Below are 22,027 nucleotides of genomic sequence, written 5' to 3' on the forward strand. Positions count from 1 at the left end.
CTCAGTTTAGCTTTACAGTTTAAACTAGCAAACCAACTAGACTAGCTTGTCTCAGTTTAGCTTTACAGTTTAAACTAGCAAACCAACTAGACTAGCTTGTCTCAGTTTAGCTTTACAGTTTAAACTAGCAAACCAACTAGACTAGCTTGTCTCAGTTTAGCTTTACAGTTTAAACTAGCAAACCAACAATTAGCAAACAACTTTGTTGAACCAAATCTTTCAACTGCGCTCCAGTTAGATTAACAAATTAGATGGACTCTCCATTTTGTGAAATAAATATCATGCTAGCAGGTTAACCTAGCTTTTAGGTTAAACTAGAAAAACAACATGGGTAAATGTTCACACAATCTTACTTTTTCAGGATGGCATATTTCTGTCAGTTTGGTAAATTTCAATAAAAATGTTATAGAGAAATACTGAAAAAAATTATTCAACTTTTTTTTAAAGCTAAGTAGCCTACTAAAGTACTTAGGATGTTGTCTTTAAAAAAGCAAAACATAAATCTGAACAGATTTGTTTCAAAGGTAGATTTGATCAGTGGTACAGATTCCACTACATTTTAGAAACACTAAAAATATTAACATTTACAACAAAAAGAAAATTTGTAAACTCGCCATTCCTAGAATTCCAAATAGGCTAAATATTTTCTAATGTTTATGTGATGTAGAGTTCTTTTACCAAACAACCACACCAATGTTCAATTTTGTGCTTTCAACTAACCTTTCTGATGGTTTCACGTTATTTGTAATAAGCTGCAGACAGAAAGCTCCTTCCTTTATGTTTCCTTGTTGCAATAATGATATAAAACCACAGAGGTTTCTGTAATTCATGGAAATTTCTCTTCTTTTGCTACAACCAAAGAAAGTCAGAAATTTACAATTCTCTCTTATTTCATGATAGTGGGTAACTTATTGATACATTACTGCAAATGTCTAAAAGAGACACAAATCACAGATATAAGGTACTAATAAAAGCAGGAAAACATTTTCTACAGCACTTATTTCATCCCTTTAACATTAATAGAAAAACAAAGCAGCGATTAAACAACCACACGGTGTGTCTGCCGCAGGAGGGGGGCCCCTGCGGCAGACTGGCGACCTGTCCAGGGTGTACCCCGCCTCTCGCCCGGAACGTTAGCTGGAGATGGGCACCAGCACCCCTCCCGACCCCACTAAGGGACGAGGGTGTAAAGAAAATGGATGGATGGATGGATGGATGGATGGATGGTGTGGGGTAAGACCAGCTAGACTTGACTGCTAGGAAAACATACACAGGAACACCTGGGGTGTGTGTTTGAGGCTGCGAGCAAAAGGATGTCTATCTGTGTGTATTCCAGCACCAGGAAGGCACATTTGCCTGAAGACTAATAGTCCTTTGACCTCGATATGAACCAGCAGCCCCTGGTGAGTGATAACTCATGACCTGGTGGACTGGTAGGCTATTCATCTCTCACGCTGCAAAGGATGAATGCGATGATGAACGCGCTCACTCGCTGCCATTTAGATAGCCCTGAAGTCACAGCAGTGACAAACTACCCAGACACAGCGAACCTTGTTTACTCTGTCTGCCAATTCAACAGCAGGATAGCACTGTTCAAACTCAAACTGTGCCACAGAGAACCAGAGGGTCACCTCAGAACAACTACCTGTCCCAGTGATGCTGCTAGCTTACACTTTTGCTTTACATACCAATATGTAAAGCATACGCAGGCCAGAATTAAGATCTGATCAATTTATTGAAGAGTTGCGAGAAGAAAATGATTGTTGAAAGAAAGCCGTATGAAATCTTGTCTGGCACAAGGCATGAATGGGATCATTAATCGTGTAGAATCAGGTGCTTTAGTCAGACGTGATCAGAGACGTGGGTAAAGTACTTTCCAATTAGGCGTTTTTAAGTGTTGGTTTAACACGTAGGTGTCAAACTCTTGTTCTGCAACTTTTAGCTGCGTCTCTGTGTAACTGGATCATTAACTTGATTCTACAAAACTTGACTGCATGCTCAGTCATTTGATTCAGGGGTGTTGGACAAGGGACACATCTACAAGTTGCAAGACGCAGGGTCGACACCTTCTTCTGATACATAAAAATCAAGCAAAAAAATAAAAAATAAAAAACATTGAAGTTTGAGGCTGTAATTTGGTAAAAATGCAATGGGATGCACTGAATCACTCGCCGATGCTCAATCTTGTGACAGATCTAAGCAAACATTTTTTTTTTCAAAACAAGAAGCTATTAGCTTATTGGCTGTAGTAAGCAAACAGGTATGACTTTAACTATATGGCAATGTCTTAGCTTTATAAATTGCTGTGCATAACGTCACATCATGTAATAAATTCGACAGAACGCAAATTCCACCCTTGCTACGTGACGCCTTGGTTTTGCATCCTAAAATAAGACCATCTATGAAGTGAGGCCATTTCCATATTTTTTGTTGACTATCTTTTTGCTTTGAGTCTCAGCTGTGGCTGCCAGAGAGGAGAAACTTTGCTGAAACAGTTGCCAAAACGATAAGAGCACCTGCAGCCCAGAGAGGTCACCACACTCAACCCACAGCCACTTCTCTGTGTCTAGGAAGTTAATCTCTGTGTAACCAGTGTCTCTGGTTAGCATCACAGCGCGTACACACAGGCATGGCGCTGCACCCGTTTGAGCGCTCCGCGCTCGGTTTCTCATACGCACTCGCACAAGCACCCTCTTAGAGCACTGATGGTCCATTCAAATTAAAATGAACTTCCATCACGCTAATAGGTGGAGTGGAGAACAAAGCCCAGGCTCTCCGCAGTCAGCAGGAATACCAGGAGGATTATCTCTGCAATCGTCAGAGCTATTATCATTAAACCGTGTTGCCACTCTCCCGCTCTGCAGCAAACCAACAGGGCATGCCAAGTTTTCTGCAGCAAAACTTCAAATTAGCTTAGCTGACGCTTCAAAAGCATGTAATGCTGGAAAAATACAACACATTAGCAGCTGGGATTTCTGTAATTTTGTTTTCTGTGGGATTTCTTCTATTTCTTATTTAAATGCAACGGGATGGTAAGTAGCTTTAAGAAACAAGCATTGTTTTCTGATAAGTATGCAAAACTTAAATTGAGATTTTCTTTCCCCAGAGTCTCGACTAGGTGTAGGTTGCTTTTAGGTATGAGCGTATGTCAAAGCTTTAAAAATGTACCGTTTCAAAACAGCTAAAGGAAGCAGGAATTACTGAGAAATTCCTACAAATTAAAGATGAAATGTCAAAGTGACCAGTGTTTTGTCCAGCTAAAAGTACAGATACCAGGTGATGGCTTTTGGCAAAAATAGTCCATATGGTAAGAAAAGAATTAAAATTTTTTTGATATTTTTACTCACAAAACAAATCATACTTTTGTTCTTTGTAACACGACAATAGCCTGACCATTGCCATCCTGCATAATCCAACTAGATTCTAATCTTGCTACACAGGCAGTCTTGGCTTTCTCCCATTGACTTGGATTCCTGCAGTAGAATTTCAAACGGGCCAATCAGCGAACAGAAGGAGGTGTTGTGAATGATGATGTCGATTTTCTGAACTGTTTTAGGATTGCAATCTGCCTGTAGCGGTGGTGGTGGAGGAAGTTAATCAAGTCGTTCAGTCAGTGTTGGCCACACTTCCAAATACTTAAGTTAACATTAACAGCCATCTTGTTCTCTCGTTGCAGTGGGAGATGGTTGTTTACAGTGCAGGCAATTTCAGGTAGTCGATGCTACGTATGTAGCATCGACTACTTTACCCAGTTAGCAACTGGGTAAAATTTAAAACTTCAACATAGTCTACACCTCTAGAAAGCAGTCTTATCGCAATAGCTGAGAGTCCAGACCCGCTCCACGAAGCAAGTGTGTGTAGAAAACATAATTTTACACATACCTTGGCAAACTAACATTTGATAAAATGAGCAAACATTTACGAGTTTCTTGCTACACAGACATGGGTATGAAGGCATACTAAGGTTTTAGAAGTTGCATAGTTGCACAGTTTAAGGAAAAACGTGCTGTAAAAGACATGAAATGATTCTTCATGCCTCTTTGCTGAAAGAATGCTATTACATATTTCTCACATGAACAGATCTACTTGGCCGTTTGGAAATATGGTCCAGTCACAAAAAAACACAGGCCATAGAATCTAAACCCACTACTTTTGTTGAAGCTGTGCTTTAAATGAAAGCAGCTAGATAATGCCATGATGTTTTTTTTCTTTTATATGTGTGTTAATATAATGGAACCACTGCATTTCTCCCTCAAAGCCGCTGCATCATGAAATTCTTCTATCAGTTCATGCATACTGTGACACAGAGAAGGGTCTTTTTCTCACATATTTAACTCCGATTCTGAATTAAAAATCATTTCCTTTCATCTCTTTGTCTTAACCAAAATGCCACCCCATACTTTTAACCCAAAGAAATGACAGAAATATTTGAAGCAACAAAAGAAAACAGCTTCAAATGCCACCTAAATATCTTCTCGATCCAGTCTATTTCGCCTTCGTTCTCATCTGTTTTTGCAGGTATAATTCGAGAGCACAATGTAATCTTTCAGGAAATTTAATCTTCAGCTCTGAAAAAAAGTTGGTAAAATTAAAGTTCATAGCCGTGTCAGGTCTCATCAGAGAGAGAGAAAACTCTGGATAAGAAAAGCAGAACAAACAGACAGGTAGTTCAGAAAAGTAGATGTACTGTATGGGATTTCTCCCCCCGCCCGATAGCTACCTTGGGTCTAAATATGGAATAGTGGATATGTAGGTCCATCTGTTCCAGCATCTCAGGGACGCTTTCAGCCTCAAGATATCCTGTCTTTGTCCTTTATGCAAGGCAACATTTGTAGCCGTTGGTTCTACACACCCTTCACCCTTTACAAACAGCTACAGCCCTGAAGCGCCGCTGACTGCAAGGGGTGAGGATGAAAATTCTCCGTTTTGACACAGCCCATCCAAGCAGACCTCTGCCAACGCAGCTTGCGTGCATGCACGCGCGCGCCTGTGTGTGTTCAAACAATTCAGCTGAATCCGACTGGATGTATGCTCAGGCCTTATCTGGGGGAAGCCAAATACACTCGGAGCTATCGGAGGCAATGGATGGCTGATTGGAACTCTTAGTTTTTTCGGGTAAATGCAAACACATCTACTACGCTCCAGCACTTCAAGCTGTACAAATCAAAATCACGGCAGCGGGGAGAAAAACAAACACCGCGGCGTGCGACTGCGGAAAAAAGTTGGGAAACAGGATGTTATCGCAAGGATCGGCCCAGAGGTAAATAAAAACTCCAAGCTTGACCAATGCCAGCCAACGAAGTGCTGATCCGCACAGTTCATGCAGTCAAAGATTATGTATTTTTTTTCTTTTTAAATATCTTTTCAGAGACTTGAGAGATAAGCCTGTTGGCCTCTGAAAGAAGAAGACCCGAACGGATGATGGGATCGATGGATGAGGAAGGGATTTACTGCGGGGCGGAGAGGGGGTTTTATGATGGTGTTAGGGCAGAATAATGAGGCAGAAGTTTACATTTATCCCCTCATCAATATGTGATAATCTGCCATTTAGCAAATCTGTCTGCCAATTCTCGAATTAACTTAATGTGATTTCCATCTCGCCACAATTAGCCGTCGTCACAGAGTGAATCAGTGTGAGAATATGCTTGATACTTGTCACTTAGACTTAAAAAGGGATGAATTATGCAAAATTCCCATTTTGCACCTTTCTGTGCTTCCATTTGAGTTTCCACTGGTTCTAAAATCAGACCAAACATATTAAAAAAAAAACAACAAAAAAACACCCAGCTGTTTTTTGGTGTCTGGAAAACGAGCCGTTTCAAAATCCTTCAGAATATAGCGTCACAAATCAGCAGGGACAGTCACTCACCTAGCAACCCCTGCTTGTGATTAGCAACCCAAGCTGAGCTCCAGCTCGTTTAGTCAGCTGGTTTTACTGCTGTATGTGTTGTACAATGGCTGCTAAAAAGGACAAGTGTCTTGTTGTAGATTTACCATCCAGAAATTACTTGCAATCTGGCTGCTAGTGCACAAAGCTCAATGTAGAATATTGTCATAAAGATTTGACTAGTCCATTTTTAGTATTGTGATATTGCTGCTTGCCTAAATTTAAGGTCCAAATGGCAAAAAAAAAACAAAAAACTTCCATTTTCACAAATAAAAGTTTCATCAAAGCCATTTTGAATAATAAAAAAAAGGGATCAGTTTTTACTTCAGTAACAAGTGGTGAGATAAAATTAAGCAGTGTTAGCTAAAATGCCTAGTATTGTCAAAAGATTTTTATTGAAATAGATGTACATAGAGTTGGGGAACAAAAGCAAAACCCAAATACACATCTGTTCAGTGTATTGTCACTTCTTGCCAGTCTGGTACTAATAAAGTAACACTTTGAGTCTAAAGAGTTATTAACCAATTAATTTACCAGGCTATTGGTTAGCTAGCCTCTACTCTGCTGCTTGTCAGGGATGTCTCTAGTGAGCGGTGTTCCTTCAGTTTCCAGGCCATTTGAGTGAAACTAGAAGATTCTTTTATATCTTTTCCAGCATTTCTTCAAATTAGCTAATCTCAGGAAATGACTGATGAACTGCACAGGTTAAAAAAAGAATTGAAACTATTTTTCTTGGTATCATTTTACACAACAAAAAGCTAGCATTACAATAGGCAGTACACAAACTTTTTGACCCACTGTACAACAGATTAAAACCACTTTCTTTAGCCCTCAAGGGGAAGAAAAAAGAAACATGCTGAACAGCAAAAAAGACCAGCTAATTACTCTTCTCTGCTCATTCACATTAATAATCTACAAAAGATGGACAGCGGTGATTATTGTGATTGAGTGTCTTCCTCTGCCCAAGTTGAGTAAATGAAGGTTAAAACAAGTTTTTTTTTTTTTTTTTTTTTTTTTTTTTTAGACAAATGGACCTGGCTGCAGTGCTCTCCCCGTGCCCGCCTGGTAACAAAAAGGTGTAGGACTTTGCCAGAACCTCTAGAGAGAGAACCTCTGGAGAGGCCCTCTTGTAAAACACTCTTCTTCATTAATGGAAATAAATGCCGTTTGCGGCCTACACCTTCACCACCCCACCCTGGAGAAAGACGCGTCTATTCTCCACCAAAGTCCCCTTCATTAATGTTATCTCTAATAGGCACAGAGTCTGATGGCGAGAGCAGCGTTTAAGCTGCTTCATCCAATTTCATTATTCCATATGAGGCGGAGTGTCAGTGCTAACTTTGCAATGTCAGCACGGCACACACTGCTCTTGTCCTGTGCTCTGGATGAGGCATGACGTTAAGTTTAAAACATTTAAGTCAGGTGGAGTTGACGGCTATTCAGATGCCGATCATGCGGTCGGGATATTTTTTATTTTTTCCCATCCCCCACTTCCAAGCACTTTTCAAACGGCAACTTAATTCCTGGCTAACTCACTGTATGCGAAAAAAAAAAAAGAAGAAAGGGGAAAAAAAACAAAAAAAAAACAAACAAACAGAAAGCCCGCTTCTCAGTGCCCAAATTCAAAACACCTTCTTTGGCTATTTGTGGCTTATGAAATATGTGCCTCTTCATGGTAGCAGCTACCGTGCTGCGAGTATGACAGAGTAAGCCAGGAGACAACAATAGCATTGTGCAACGCTGCTAAAGTGGGAGAAAGGAAGGAAGGAGGTGGGATTAGAGGTGGAAGAGAGAGAGAGAAAGAAAGGAGAGGGTTGAAGAAATAGTGAAACTACCGACCGTCAAACGATGTGGCCTCTCTCCAGGCATGATGACTCAGGGATGATGGCACAGTTAGAGCTAATTAGGATCATAAACGGGAGGAATGTTTTGCCACTGTGATGTGTGGGGCGCTTGCCTGCTACTGGCAGGACTTCACATTAGACACAAGAGCTTGTCTAGATACAGTGCATTAAATAAAAGATCAGATGCCCTAACTGGACTACCACCATGAAAACTTAAAACCGTTTTAATTTGACTGAATCCGTTTCTCTTTAAATTCGTCTGTGCTTTTAAATTGTTATTCTGTTGTAGAGTTTTAACTCTCAAAATAGACGAGTCCCTGTAGAGGTTGCAGGAATGCTGCTAAATTTGCTGCTACATTAAAGCAAGGCTTTAATTTTTTGGTGTGCTTGAAAATGTTAGCATATGCATGCTCTTGATGCATATATGCATTATACACAAGACAAGTCTCAATGTCTTGCTTATTGTTACCATGCACTGATTTAAGCTGCTGTCACACTGACTACTATGTTACCATTTATGTTGTAGTATTAATAAACATGTGTAATGAAAGTCTAAAGATGAGGACATGAAGCTAATTTTATGCAACATTTGTTTTTTTTGTGTGTGTTCCCATTTTGAATAGTGCACTTTTATTGGGATCAACAATGTGGAATGCACACTGTTCCACTGTGCAGGAACAGACCTTTGTCGAGATAAAAAAAAGAAAAATCTGAAGTTTCTATGAGCATTCGAATTGGTCAGATAATTATTCCACTAACTACTCAAAAAGTTCGTCATTCCATCAGTTTCTAGCATCCAGCACCCTGAGAAGAGTGAAACTTCATCAGTGCAGATCGAGAATGTGCATAGCATGAGATTAGATTGTCAAATGCAATATTTGACAACCTGTTGGTAGTCAAATATTGGTGATGTTGGATCATTACTTACAGAACACTACATATGTCCCTACTCATTTGAAAGAAGTAAACTGATAAAGTTTGTCTGGATATTTAAAAAAAAAAAAGTTTTCCATTTTGTTTGTGCCTCCTGTCCACATGGAGGCAGGCAGTGAAACTGACTTTTACAAAGACAATCCAAGTAGAGATTTTTTACAAACTTGGCTTTGACGCATCTATCTAAACTTAGCATGAGTCCAATTTTGATTTTTGTAACCTCCTGTGTTTTTTTTTTTTTCCCTGCACTACAAGCAATTAACAATGGTACAACTTTGAACATCGTTTCCCTTTGTATTGAGAAAATAGAGAAAAGAAGAGTCAGATAGTAAAAACTGAAGAGGATGTTTTGGATGTTGTTCTGCATTTTTATGTCTTCAATTTTGATGGTGGTGCCATCTACTGGCCCTACATAGGTATTTTAGCTAGCATTTCATGTGGACAGACTTTTTTCCACATGGAGATGAAATGCAACATAAGATTACGCTCCTTTCCTTTCCTTTTGAATCTGGAATTTAAGTTTATGTTGCTTTGTTCTGTAAAATTGAAATGTTGGATTTCGGTGCTTTTAATTCAAAGTTATTTGCATGCTCAAAATAAACTGACCTGAAATTAATAACATAACATTTGAGCTAGTGTAGTGATCCCTAAAAATGAAGACTTCTACACAAGGGATTGAGGTTCTATGTCCAATACAGTCACTTCTTTGCTCTGAAAATCAGATATGTGCTTTTTGACTGCTGACTCTTAACATCTTATTGAAGCCTTTCATCAGATGGGCCTTTTAGCACTGAGGTACATCAAGTTTTGTAAATGTGGTGCACCAAGCCATATTTGGTGCTCCTTAAGTTAGTTTCACTTTTTTTAAAAAAAAAAAGGGTATTCAAAGCAACTATAATAAAGACAGTAAACAAAACTGATTTGGACCTGCTGATGGAGCTTAGAAATGCTGTTTGGTTATTTACAGACCACAAGCTTTACTCTCCAAAAAGGCTCCTTTCCAAGCTGCTTTGGTGTGTGTGCTGAGAAGTTCCAGAGCTGCGTTTCCAACAGCGACATCCCGCTGCGCCGCTCGCGTCCGACCCCGGAATCACCTGGCACTCACTCCCAGGCGGCTCCGCTCCATCTTCCACATTGTCAGGCCCCTTCTAGTGGACTGCGGACGCACAGACACCGACAGGAAGCGATAACGTCTTCCTCCCTGTTTGTTCATGAGGACTGGCAGCTCCCCTGCAGACGGCTGCACACCCGTACACAAATGCTCAGGAGTGGCGCACACACACACACACACACACACACACACACACAGTAACAGACACGCAAACAAATTACCATACGGAGGCAGCATCTGATACACTCCAGAGTTTTATTTTCCAACGCAGGAGCGCACACATTAGCGGCGCGGCGCTCTCGCAACGTCTTCCCCTGAAGTAGTCGTCGTTTTTCGAAAGCTGTTGTGGACAGATTGATGGAGCGTAACACATGACTAACTCAATTAAACTGTTTGCGTTTGGTCGACATGACGACAAGCGCAACAAGTTATTTGAGGCGTGAGTAATACCGTTATCTTTCCAACTGTGGGAGTCATAAAACAACAGACTAATTAACTTAAGTGTCACCTTTTGATTTTTTTTTTCTTCTAAATCTGCATCTGTTCTTTTGATACTTTTGTTTTATTCTTAGCAGACGTGGCCGAGGCGGCCCACGAAGAGTCCAAACGTTTGCACCAGTGAGTCATTTTTCATTTTTCTCCTCAAGTTATTTGTTGCTCCTGAACTTTAAGCACATTTTTTTTCTCTTTACCACGGAGCTGAATAAAGCCAGAAGGGACTATTACAAGATAATTACTAATTATGCAAATGCACCAAAGTTGTGCTATTCCTTTTCTTTGGTCATTTTATCTGCTGTCCTCATGAGACCACAGTCAGGAGCGCTAACCTTTTTTTTTTTCTCCCTCCTGTCAGCTAAACGCGCGGTCACTTGGAGGACGCGGCGTCCTGAGCGGACCGACCTCTCCGCCGCTCCCCCCACTCCCTTTAATCAGGAAGCGCCCCGTAAATTCACAGAGCCATGCGAGCGCACACAGCAGAGCGCCGTGCCGTTTTCCGCCGGCGCCGACCTTCATTAACCTCATAAATGCCAGTGGTGTTCCCACCACAGCTCCTAATGCCATTATCAACACCGGCACAAACAAATGTGGCAGAAGAGTTTCAGGGGCCTAAATAAAAGAAAAAATAAAAATAAAAATGGCGCTCCACATCTGCAAAATATCTCTTCTCCACGTCCTCTCATGACACTCGCTGTGACACTGGGGCGTCCCGACACGGAAGCAGTCCCACCCCCTCCGCCCGACTTCCCTTCCTGCTGTGATTGAACCTACATTAGTAAACCGCTGGAGCGAGTAACCCACACGATGCTCTACACGCGTGTGCCTTGATGCAACTCTGCGTGGGCCTACGCCGGAATCGTAACGCCGCTGTGTGTACATGTTCGCAGACACCGTCAAAGTTGGTTTTTATCCAGGAAAACTGAACAAGTTTGATTAAAAATAGCACTCGCAGCTCCAAAAACCAGAAATCTTTCTTCTTTCCCCATCCCCCCCCTTTTTTTACTCCACTGATCCTTTTCCAGTGAGCTTTGGCAATGAGCACATTCCTGACTTTTCTTTTTTTTTGTATATATTTTCATTTATTCCTCACAGCTAGCTTTTTATTGCTGCTATCATTCAGCCTCCATGTGCTCATTGTGCTCCACATTACAAAGACTTGTGTTCTCAATTTGCATGCGTTTGTCACTGTGCTTTGTGCCGTTGCTTAAAAATTGCTGTAGCGGTTACAGCATTTCCACTGAAATATTGTTTTGTTGTTTTTTTTTCTTTAGGTTTTTTTTTTTTTTAACTCTCACAATCTGACAGATGATAGCGGGGAGGCAGACAGGAAAATGACTGGAGAAAAAACAGGCTTGACACCGAACGTATGTGCATGCAGCTGCTGGAATGGAAGCGGGGCTGTTGCTTCGAGTTGGCAAGACGCAAAACGAGACATGAAAAATGGATTTTTGTCAAACCTTTCCTGTAAAAAGAATTTAAGCGTTGTTTGAATAAGGGCAGAGAGGGTTTAAAAGAAGTCAAACACAAACCTGCACTTTAAACTCAAACACAGACTTGGTTTTTTGTCTTTTTGGGGAAACATCTTGACTCCTGTTTACATGACGTTCTCTTTTCTCCTTGTAAAACTAAGTATGTGGCAATATGAGATTCTCATGGTACAATTGCTTAAAAATGCATAAATATAACACAGTTTTACTGTATTAACCAAAAAAAGAAAAAAAAAAAAAACACCACCACCCATTCGTCCATCTATTGTCAGTACTCAGGTATCCTCTCGGGGTCACAGAGGTCAGGGAAGTTTGCATATTTCCAACGGTAATTGAGCAAAAACAGGAATGCACTAAAGATGTGCCAATCTGATTTTAATATCTATATTGCTCTCAATTTTGAAAAAAGTTATAGATTGGTATCCGTGACAATGTGAACGATCCATAATACTTAAGTGTTTGGTACTTGATGTGGAGTTATCAAATAAATTTGCAACTTAGTAGATTTATGTCTGTTTAAAAAAGGAAACTTTTTAATTGAACTGGTTTTCTGATCGGATCGGTATCGGCCGATACTTAACCTCAGATGTCTGCATCGGTGACGGAAGTGGGAAAAAAGGTGGCTCGGTGCATCGCCAGTGTTCATGAAAAACTACTACTGCTTAACAAATATAACTCTTTAATAAAAATAGTTTTGTAAAGTAGAAATGCAAAATAAACACCTAATAAATGCAGCATTAGTTTTGAGTGCATACTGAGATTAGCTTGTTACTAAATCAGGCTATAATCAGAGGCCTTGGCCTGCTTTCTGTTTCTTAACAGATTCTCCATCTGTACTTTTAAAAAAGTTGCTATAGTGATAGAAGTCATTTGTACATCTTGGTTTTTCACACATTGAACTTCTCTGCTCCAAAAGAACCTAAGAAGTTACCCTTAAAGATGACTTTTACACCACTTTAAAAGGATAAAATGCTTTTTTGTGGTTTTGAAACCACAACCTTTTACAGATTTAATGTACCTTGACTGCTGTATCTGGCCCAAGGATGCTTGCAGACTTTTTGTTTCATCTATATGAAGTTATTCTTTTGCTGTGAACATGGATATTCCCACCACACACACACACACACACACACACACACACACACACACACACACACACACACACACACACACTGCCTGGTTTAGACTTATCAGTCTAAAGTAACATTTTAAAACCTCGATATACCTTCATACCAGTAACTGACCAATGCCTGCCAAGGCGGAAAATGTCTGGATTTTTCCAAATGTTTTAAAGTTATAGTGGTTAGGATGAAACAGAGTCATACTCTGTCATTTTAAACTCCAATTTTCATGACATAAAGAGCTTCCAAAAGTTGCCATGCTTCATCTTTAAAAGAAATAAGGTTTGCTTAGAATATTCCGGTGCAAAAAAACAGAAAAAAAAATCTACATAGAAACCCATTTTGCTTGCCAGAAAAAGCTCCTTAGACATAGTAATAAATCTCTTGGACCAAATACGGATGTGTGGATGTTAAAAAGCGCTCTCCTGCCTGACCTCTGACCTCGACTCGACGCCCCCCTCTATCACTGCTGGCGGTGCTGAAAACTGAACCGCCTGCAGTTCACGCTCCCTTATTCCACTCTGGATGTCACACAATAAGGCACCTGTCTTCCGGGGGAAGTGGGGGGGGGGGATCGGATGTGGGAAGACCCCCATCATCCTGCGTGACCCGACCCTCATCTTTCCCATCCTTACCCCTCTCCCCCCCTCCTCTCCTTTAAAAAACCCAAACCAGACTCCTCTGCTGCCGCCTCGCTGCGACTGAAGGCGTAAACGGTAATTGTGACATAAATTATGTTACACACTGCGTTTTTCACGTTCCCCCCTCCCGGTACTCTTGATGACATGCTGATATACTGTACTGGGACCACATCCTGATAAGTGTAGCTATAAGAAGAATAAATAAAAAAGCAATGTTGGTACATAAATCTCTGGATTGCTTTATTTTTGTGGATAAAGAGGAAGGACTGTACGCCACAGTCAAACCGTACGCAGATGATTGACAGCTATTAATCCACAGAGTGCCTTCATGGGGAAAAAAACTGGACTGCGGTGCATCCACTCAGGTGTTACTGCGCCGGATTTTATTTGTGTTAGTGGCATCCCTTTGGAGATGCTAAAAGGCTGTGATTGATTAAAAGGCCGGTCAAACACGGTCATAAATAAACGGTAAACCGATACGGAGAGAGGTCCGAGGAAAGGAAAAGGGGGTTGTTGGAAATTTTTAAAGGTAAAGCTGGGGGAACGCAGTGATTTCTAGGAATTCAAAGCATTAACCAAATGGTGTCAGACTGCCAAAAAAAAAAAAAAAAAAAAAAAAAAAGTGAAATTAATAGAAGCTGCAGCCTTTTGAATGCACACAAAGGTTTTAGCGAGTCCATCTACAAATAATCTGCAGCCTTTTCAAGAGATTAAGCCCTAAATGCCATGCAGTAATCCCTCTGACTTTTTTTTTCCTCCTTCTTTTCGCTTTAAAATAATTGTGTGAAAATCTGAAGATGAGAATCGTTTGGCATTTCTGAGGAAAAGATTTGACACCAGGAGGAAGAAAATGAAAATTTGGCCAGGCTTATGGATAATCTGTGCTGAAGTCTGAAGTCAGGGGAAGAATAAAAATAAAAATAATAATAATAATAATAATAATCAGACACTTTAGGAAACACATGAAAACAGGGAGAACATATCTAAAGTGTGGGATCCAGCTCCGGCCACGGACACAGTTCATTTCCAAACGGCCCCCTGAGCCGGGGCCCCTTAATGTCCTGTGTTATCAGAGTGAATCAGCAGCGCTGATAAATTAGCCCTCACCTCGCAAACACACACACACACACACACACACACACACACACCACAACCCCCATCTCTCGCCTCCCCCAAAAGGCCCCGACGGCTAATGTGCGCGCCGGCGTTTGTGCGGCGCTCATATGCAATGCTTAATGTTGTGGAACCAATTCTGTCGTTTCCATTATGTAAATACATTTGCCTCGGCACTATATTTTATGTATTGTCTCCCTTGTCTCAATTACTTGGGCTATTAAAAATCAAGAGGTTATGGAAATTAAGTTTGTGGTCGTCTGTTTTGCACTTTGATGACAGGCGGAAAAAAAAAAAGTGTTTACGGGAGTTCGTTATATGTTCGCTCGCAGCCGGATACGTCAGCTTCCGTCCACGTTCACATCAGTGTCTCGGCAGCACGGACTGCACCGTTGTCGTGGTGTCACGGACACACAGGGCTAAACGTGCTGCAGCTGGTTTTAATAGAGGTGCTTAAGACGAAGAAAGGGGCGAAAAGATACAATCATTTATCGTGATGCAACAACACGAATTTGCTTTTGACATCTTAATGATAATTGCTGAAATGCTTTAGGAAATAACCTTCAACGTGCTGCAGGATTGAAGCTTCCACCAATTCTTCTTTCCAAAATGTCATTCTGTTGCTTTTCTTTTGCCTTCTTTTTTTTTTCCTGAAGTGCAACATAAAACAAGAGTGAAATTACCCAGCAATCACAGATCGAGTCGAACGACGGCCGGCAAAGTGTGGTCAGTTCTGCAAACGCAGAACTATCTGGCGTCTCTCGGTGAGAGGCAGAGAGGTGCAAATGCTTCATGAAATGAGGTTGTTTTTATTATTTTTGATAGCATGCATTAGTCTGATGTAATATCGTTGGTAAAGACGGCATAAAACCGCACGGCAGTGTGAGGGGTGGGGGAGGGGGGAGTTGGATTTGTTTACCATGAAGCCCCCCCATCAGAATCCATTACAGAGCTGGCTGCGGCGTTGGGAGGAAAAGTCAGTGAAATCAGCATGCTTTTCTGTTCCCATTATGAATCCAGCTGATTGTTTTACACTTTATACTAATGTACTCGATTGGGACTCGTTTGAATGCACTGAAACTGATTTGAAAAATTTAAACTGAGTTTTAAAACTATATATAATAATTAAAAAGGGGTTCAGGGAGGACTTGAATTTTTTTCAACCTCCTTTTTCCGTTTCCTTTTTGACATGCAGGGCCTTGATTGCTGGTCCAACATGTGACTTTTTCTGGAGTGCTGGACTTACAAAGCCATGAGGAGGAATACATTTTATGGAAGAGAGGGGGGCAAAAGGGCACCCATTAGGAAAATTATCAGGATTATCCCTGCAATCTTTCTGAGAGATCTAAATATAGTTCGCACAAACGTTGATTTTTTCGTCTTTAACAGAGGGCATTAAATATGAAATAAGAGTTTAAAAATTAGATCTACTGCAAAGAAATAGATTAAACGATTCAAAAAATAGAAATGAGGAAGTTAGATGCATCCAACTTCCTCAGATGCATCCATGTAAATTATATATATATGATAAAATCTCTTGGAATTTGTACATCTTGGTTGAACGAGTAGTAATAATAAATGTAGTCCAAAGTAAACTTTAGAGCAGAGAGACTGTATGCGCCGCTGAAACAGAGACCTTAACAAGGCGGCCGGTTATTTGTTCGCTTATCGGCGTTTCAACAGAGAATTTCACCGCGCGGACAGTTACGAAGCGCAGCGCGCGAGCGAACGATGCGACCCGCCGCCGCGCGCCTATTCAGTCTAAATGTGGGGGAAGAAAGAAAAAAAAAGAGAGGGAGAGAGGGGGGGAGGGGGGACGGGAAAACTAAAAAGTTGCCGTACCTTTTCTCTTGGATCGCCTCCTCCTCCTTCGCTTCAGCTTGCACCGGACCTGGCCGCTCGGAGCGCCCGACGCGCGGCTGCCGTTTCCAAGTACGGATGCCATCAGCTCAGGAGCGGAGCGCGCGAGCAACTTGGAGCCGACTCTCCTTCCTACTTGTCTCGTCAGCCTCTCCGAACAACGCCGCGTCCTCCTCCTCTGCTTCTTCTTCTACTCCCTCCCTCTCTCTGTATGTATACAGATATCTCTCTCTTTTCTTTCTTTTCTTTTTTCTGGACGAATATTATCACCGCGGAGGGTGTCGCTGTAGAAAGTCCAGCTCCAGCCTTGAGCCCGTCGGATGTGAAGCCTCTGTGCTGTCAGCGCAGCCTGGCAGCTCTCCGTCTGCTCCGCTCCGCTCCTCTCCGCCCCTGCAGAAATTTTTTTGGCATCAGCCACTTTGGGCTCAATCATGCAGGACGCTTATCTATTTGCTGCCGAGATTTCTAATTAGGGTCCAATCGCTGCTGTTCGAGTGGGTGTGACATCAGCAGCGACACCCACCAGCACCACACACCCCTTGTTCACCCACCGCGGGTATTTGACTCACTTCTTTTTAATCCTTTCTCGTGTTCGGAGCTTCCAAGTTCGGTGATGTTTAGCATCTGTGCTCTAGAACTTCTCCCCCTGTGTGCCACCCTGCAGAGGAAACTTCACTGCAGGGCTAAAAGACACCAAGATGCGATTCTGAATGCAGATGAGAGGAAGAACACAAAACCTCTCCGCAGGCCTTTCCCTCTTTCTTTTCCTAACATCCTGTTGTCTCTGCTTTTTAAAAAATTAGTTTGCCTGCTCGATGATTTTTTGATTTTTTTTCTTTAGAATTTGCAAAATGAACACCCTCTCTTTCATAAAGTCGGGAAAAAACAGGCACAACTTAGAACCAAAAATCTGAAAAGTGTGGCATGCTTGTTTATTCAGCCCCTTTAAGCACAACACTCTCCAGGAGTGCCTTTTCTTACAACGATTGTGTCTTATGTATCTTTTAAACAGTCCGATGTTAATTTCACTTTCTGATGGGGATGGAAAAAAACGCATACTGCCACCACTGACCTGAGTTTGTTATAGGAAATCATCTGTTGTGGGTTTTGTAGGGTTTTCTTTATGTGTAATTGATCGTGGGGGAACCACCACATCAAAATAAAAGGATGCAAATTAAGTTTCTTCTTTTAATATATATTAAAATGTAATACATTACATACACCCTATATTTGCACACTTACAAACCATTATCTGACTCTGAAATCAATGTAAATATCATGAAATGTTAAAATTTAGTTTATTTTGAAAAACTACCACCACAAGGTACCTCAGGGAAGTTAAGCTGAATGAATTTTTAGTTCAAGCCTGTGAAAACGACCCTAACGTCAGCGTATGTTGTGTTTGAATGTAGTTAATATAGTTTGGCTTACCAAGCGCAATGTTTCAGTCAGGTTTCGAAGGCTCGCTTGATTATTGTTTTTAATCAGTAACGTCGTGACACTTCCACGTTCTCAGAGAAATAAATCACCGGTAATCCTTAGAAGGTTCAAGGCTTTGGATGTCGATTTAAAACCAAACTTCTCTACAACTTCCTCTCTGTTCACCAATCGGCAGGAAGTCCCTGTTAGTGGTTTGTTCTCTAACAAACCTCTGAAGTCTTCGCAGAACTGCTGTAGTTTAGTAAGAATTTCATTTTGTTGCCTTCATTAATGGGAGCTTTGTGTACTCCTCAAGAAACAAAAACACAATTAATTTCCTTTTCCTATATTTATGCGCACAACTCATTCTTGGTGTTAACAAGGGAAACAAAAAACAAAAAAAAAACGTGAAAAACTTCAAGGGCAATGAAGACAGTACAAGATGAAATTAGTTCCCTCTTGAGAAACCACTTCTAGCTTTGACACCCTCTTGGAATTTTTTTTGCAGGTAACCTTCAGGAGCCTCACAAAGGTAAAAAGAAAAACTGTGTTGTGGACACAAAGTTTGAAGATTGTGACATTTTGGCATTTTTGTGCGAACGCACCGTGTCGAAGCTTTCACAAAGCATTTGTGTTTTCCGTTGCTGCGGGTTGTTGTGCTGTTCGCCTGGCCTCTGCGGCTGAAGGTCAGCTTTGGTGTTTGAGGTGGGGGGGGAGCGGATGTGGGGGCGCTACATGCACATGCAGGTACATGAACACACGCAGATCTTCAGGCAGATAGGTTGTAAAAATCCACACAGAGAAAAACTGACTTGCTGTTGCCTTCATTCCATTTCTGTGTTTGTTTCTGTTGAGGCTAATGAGGCTCACCAAGCAGGGTGGCATGACTTAGAGCAGGGGTGCCCAAAGTCGGTCCTCAAGGGCCGGCATCCTGCACGTTTTAGTTCTTTCCCTGGTGGTAGTAACAACCTTTTCAGCATGTCAGTGTTCCTCTTAGGCCTTCTAATGAGCCATCATTTGATCCAGGTGCGTTAAACCAGGGAGAGAACTAAAACATGCAGGATGCCGGGCCTCGAGGACCCACTTTGGGCACCCCTGACTTACAGGGTGGCAAAAGCATGCAATAAAAATAAATAAATAAATTTAAAAAAAGCTGACCCTCTTCTAGACTTTTTTTCTCTCTTTGTGTGTATGTGTCCCATACTTGTACCTTAAGTAAACCATCTAACATGTCAAGTTACCTTACTAACTGAGCTACATAAGCTAACTTTTAGCTTACGTAGATAAGCTAATTGTTACACAAGATAATCAGGTAATTATTAGCTTAGATAAAAACTAATACCTTAGTTTCCCAAGCTAATGAGATTCCTCATTAACTTAGTTACCCCATATAGGTAGTTTATCTACCTAAGATACCTATGAGCTTACTTACATATTAGCTTATGTAGCTAAGCTAACAGCTGGTTTAGTTTGTAGTTACTATATCCTAGGTAAATATTGTCTTAGTTACCTAAGATAATAGTTACCTAATTATCTTAGGTAACCAAGTAAAGTTACCTAAGGTTAGTTACCTCAGAAACTATACTAAGTTGCTTAGTTGTCTAAGCTAGGTACCTTAGCTTAGTTACCTTGCAAGGTTATCTAGTTAATTTCCTAACTAAGTTACCTAAGTAATTAAGCTAGAGAGTTACATAGCTAAGGCAACTTACCCATCTAGGTACTTACCTAAGCTATTTATTTAATTTAGCTTAGGTGACTAAGCCAAGTTACGTTACCCAGCATTTATCATCTCTAACATAATAAAGTTTATTGCATTTCTAACAGAAACACATTTTATAGCATTTACAGATGATAAAATGCATTTCTTTGCATTTTATCATCTCTAGTACAAAATATGAAACAATTGGGAATGTTCATACAAAGGCTTGTAAATTATGCACTGAACATAATTTCAAGATTTATCTGGGAGTAAAACACATTTTAAGTTGCGTATTAAGCATTTGTTTGCAGAATGGGCTTCACTAGGAGAGGGCTCACCCAGGGAGCCATTCATGCACCGCAACCAGTCTCTTTATCCTAACACCATTCCAGCTCTTTCAATTTGCATGATGAAAAGGGAAAAAAATGTATTTGCTCTAAAAGCATGACATGTTTGCTGAAGTCAAGCTGAAAAAGTCACTTTGAGGCCCTGGCAGCTCAGCGGGGAGAAAAACTTCCTCTCAGACTGAGGAAACAAAAGGCAGAGGGTGGTGGGAAAGGGGTGGCTGGGCGGTCCGCCAAGCCGCAGTCTGCCCTCAGGACACCCACAAATATCCATGTAAATTGCAGTTTAGGACAAATCAATAAAAGTGACAAGTTGCCAATTCCACTATCAGGGCTGTAATGAAGGTGAGCTGGTTGTGCAGGAATCGTGCGAGGGGGATAGAGGAGGATGTGGGGGGTTCGGGTGGCGTTCATAGATAACAGTGAATGGGTGAAGTGGTTTGGAAGTACATGTTGCAGAGGGAACACAAACACACTGACGTTGGAAGGTCACTGTAGATTGTTGTCGTCTCCCAGCAGAAGCATAGACTCTGTCCCAGTTTATCCCTGTTGTCACCGGCTACATATACTGTATGTACATCTGCACTTGTTCACTCACAGCAGGAGTTCAACACTAGCTTACTTTTCCATTGATATTATAATTGTGCAAATTTGACATTTTGAAAATAAATTTGCTTAATGGAAATACACCCATATTGAAAACACCTGTAAGTTTTGGCGCCAAGATGAGGCGGGGTTTGTTGGCCACATCCAATTTACTTTATTTCGCAAAACTCCAATGAAACACTCTTTTCACATCACGAGTCATGTGATCATCAACCAGATGTTGCCACGGGTGCAAACCTCAAAGAAGACAGAAAACCATAGGATGAAACAGTTTCTTTAAAAATCTAAAACCCACTTTATGATCTGTAGTTAAATTTGAAATACTTGTGCATTTATACTTATTCGTATGCATATTCATATATATATCTATACTTAATACACTGAACCGAGACCTTTGATGGCTTAATTTGACATTTATGATGCCCCTACTGCAATCATAAAACCATAAAGAAAGCAGATTTTCAATACCTGTGTAAAGCAGTCACGTTGGTCTGCGAGACCTCGTGTACGACTAGCACTTCCTGTTCGAAGGTTTGGGAAGGCTCTGACCTGATGGCGGTAGATGGAGCGGAGCGGTTCTGCTCAATTTCACAGGATCCGTTTTGGTGCTTGTTGGTTGACATGATATCCAAGAAACTTCTCCAAATGATGGAACAGCTTTGCCGTGTTGCCGCAGGTTCTGCAGGACACTCTGTAGTCGCTGTAGATGGGTAGAGAAGTTTGGTGAGCAGAGTTTTATGTCTTCCAAATGTATTAAAACTGATTTACTGGTTTCAGTCAGTGCCCATTTTAGCAGTTCGCCCAGGTACGACAGCCACACCTCAGAGAATAAAAAGCAAATATTGATGTTATTACGAAATGAAAGTTATTTAAAAGGGAAACTGCTGAAATCTATCCAAAATAAATTGAGTGGGTGGGTTGGGTGTTGGTATGGGTTGCAGAAGAAGGGTTTTGCCCAGGGCCCCGCTCGTCCAAGAACCCCTGTTGGAGCCTAGCATGCGTTTTTAGAACTGTTGATAAAACGGCTGCAGGCTAGCCAAAAGTCAGCTAAGGGCATCAAACCTGCATGTGAAAACTCTTCTGAAAGCAACACTTTTTTTTCTCATGTTTTCTTATTTAGTCAAACACTTGGCATTAGTTTGATGTCATATCTGTGGATTAAAGAGTTAGATTGAAATTGTGATTACAGCAAACACGTGGCAACAACTTCTCTCCCCCTCCGTCATCAAATCAGACACCTGCAATCTAAGATAAGGGGTTCAATCAGAACACCTCTCAAACACGTTCATTTCCTGCACTCCTGATTAAGATTTTCTTAAATATATATTTATGGAAGGTGTTCTGAAATGGAGAAATAAAAAGTTTGCTTTTCTCCCTTTTTTTTTTATTTTTCAGTGGCATTCAAAATTACCAAAATAAATATTTTAACACCTTGTCGGAGCTCAGGTAGCACCGTCTCCATGG

The 22,027-nt window shown here is 41.1% G+C and overlaps 1 protein-coding gene and 1 long non-coding RNA gene across 2 annotated transcripts in view; both read right to left on the reverse strand.

Annotated features, from left to right (window-relative positions):
• adarb2 (adenosine deaminase RNA specific B2 (inactive)) overlaps positions 1–21,198 on the reverse strand; it is a 217,568-nt gene extending 196,370 nt beyond the window's left edge. Inside the window, exons 1-2 of the mRNA XM_007559866.2 lie at positions 21,032–21,198; positions 16,478–16,885 (exon numbers count right to left, since the gene is read on the reverse strand). Coding sequence (XP_007559928.2) covers positions 16,478–16,580 — 103 coding nt within the window. The 5' untranslated portion in view covers positions 16,581–16,885; positions 21,032–21,198. The remainder of the gene's footprint in view (positions 1–16,477; positions 16,886–21,031) is intronic.
• LOC107837055 (uncharacterized) lies at positions 10,463–16,006 on the reverse strand. Its single transcript, XR_001663034.1, has 2 exons — positions 12,036–16,006; positions 10,463–11,898 (listed from the first exon to the last, which is right to left on the reverse strand). It is a non-coding gene; the product is annotated as an uncharacterized LOC107837055 (long non-coding RNA).
• Positions 21,199–22,027: the final 829 nt, after the last annotated feature.

The sequence above is a fragment of the Poecilia formosa genome, unplaced genomic scaffold (genome assembly GCF_000485575.1).
Source record: "Poecilia formosa unplaced genomic scaffold, Poecilia_formosa-5.1.2 Scaffold108, whole genome shotgun sequence".
Lineage (NCBI taxonomy): Eukaryota > Metazoa > Chordata > Actinopteri > Cyprinodontiformes > Poeciliidae > Poecilia > Poecilia formosa.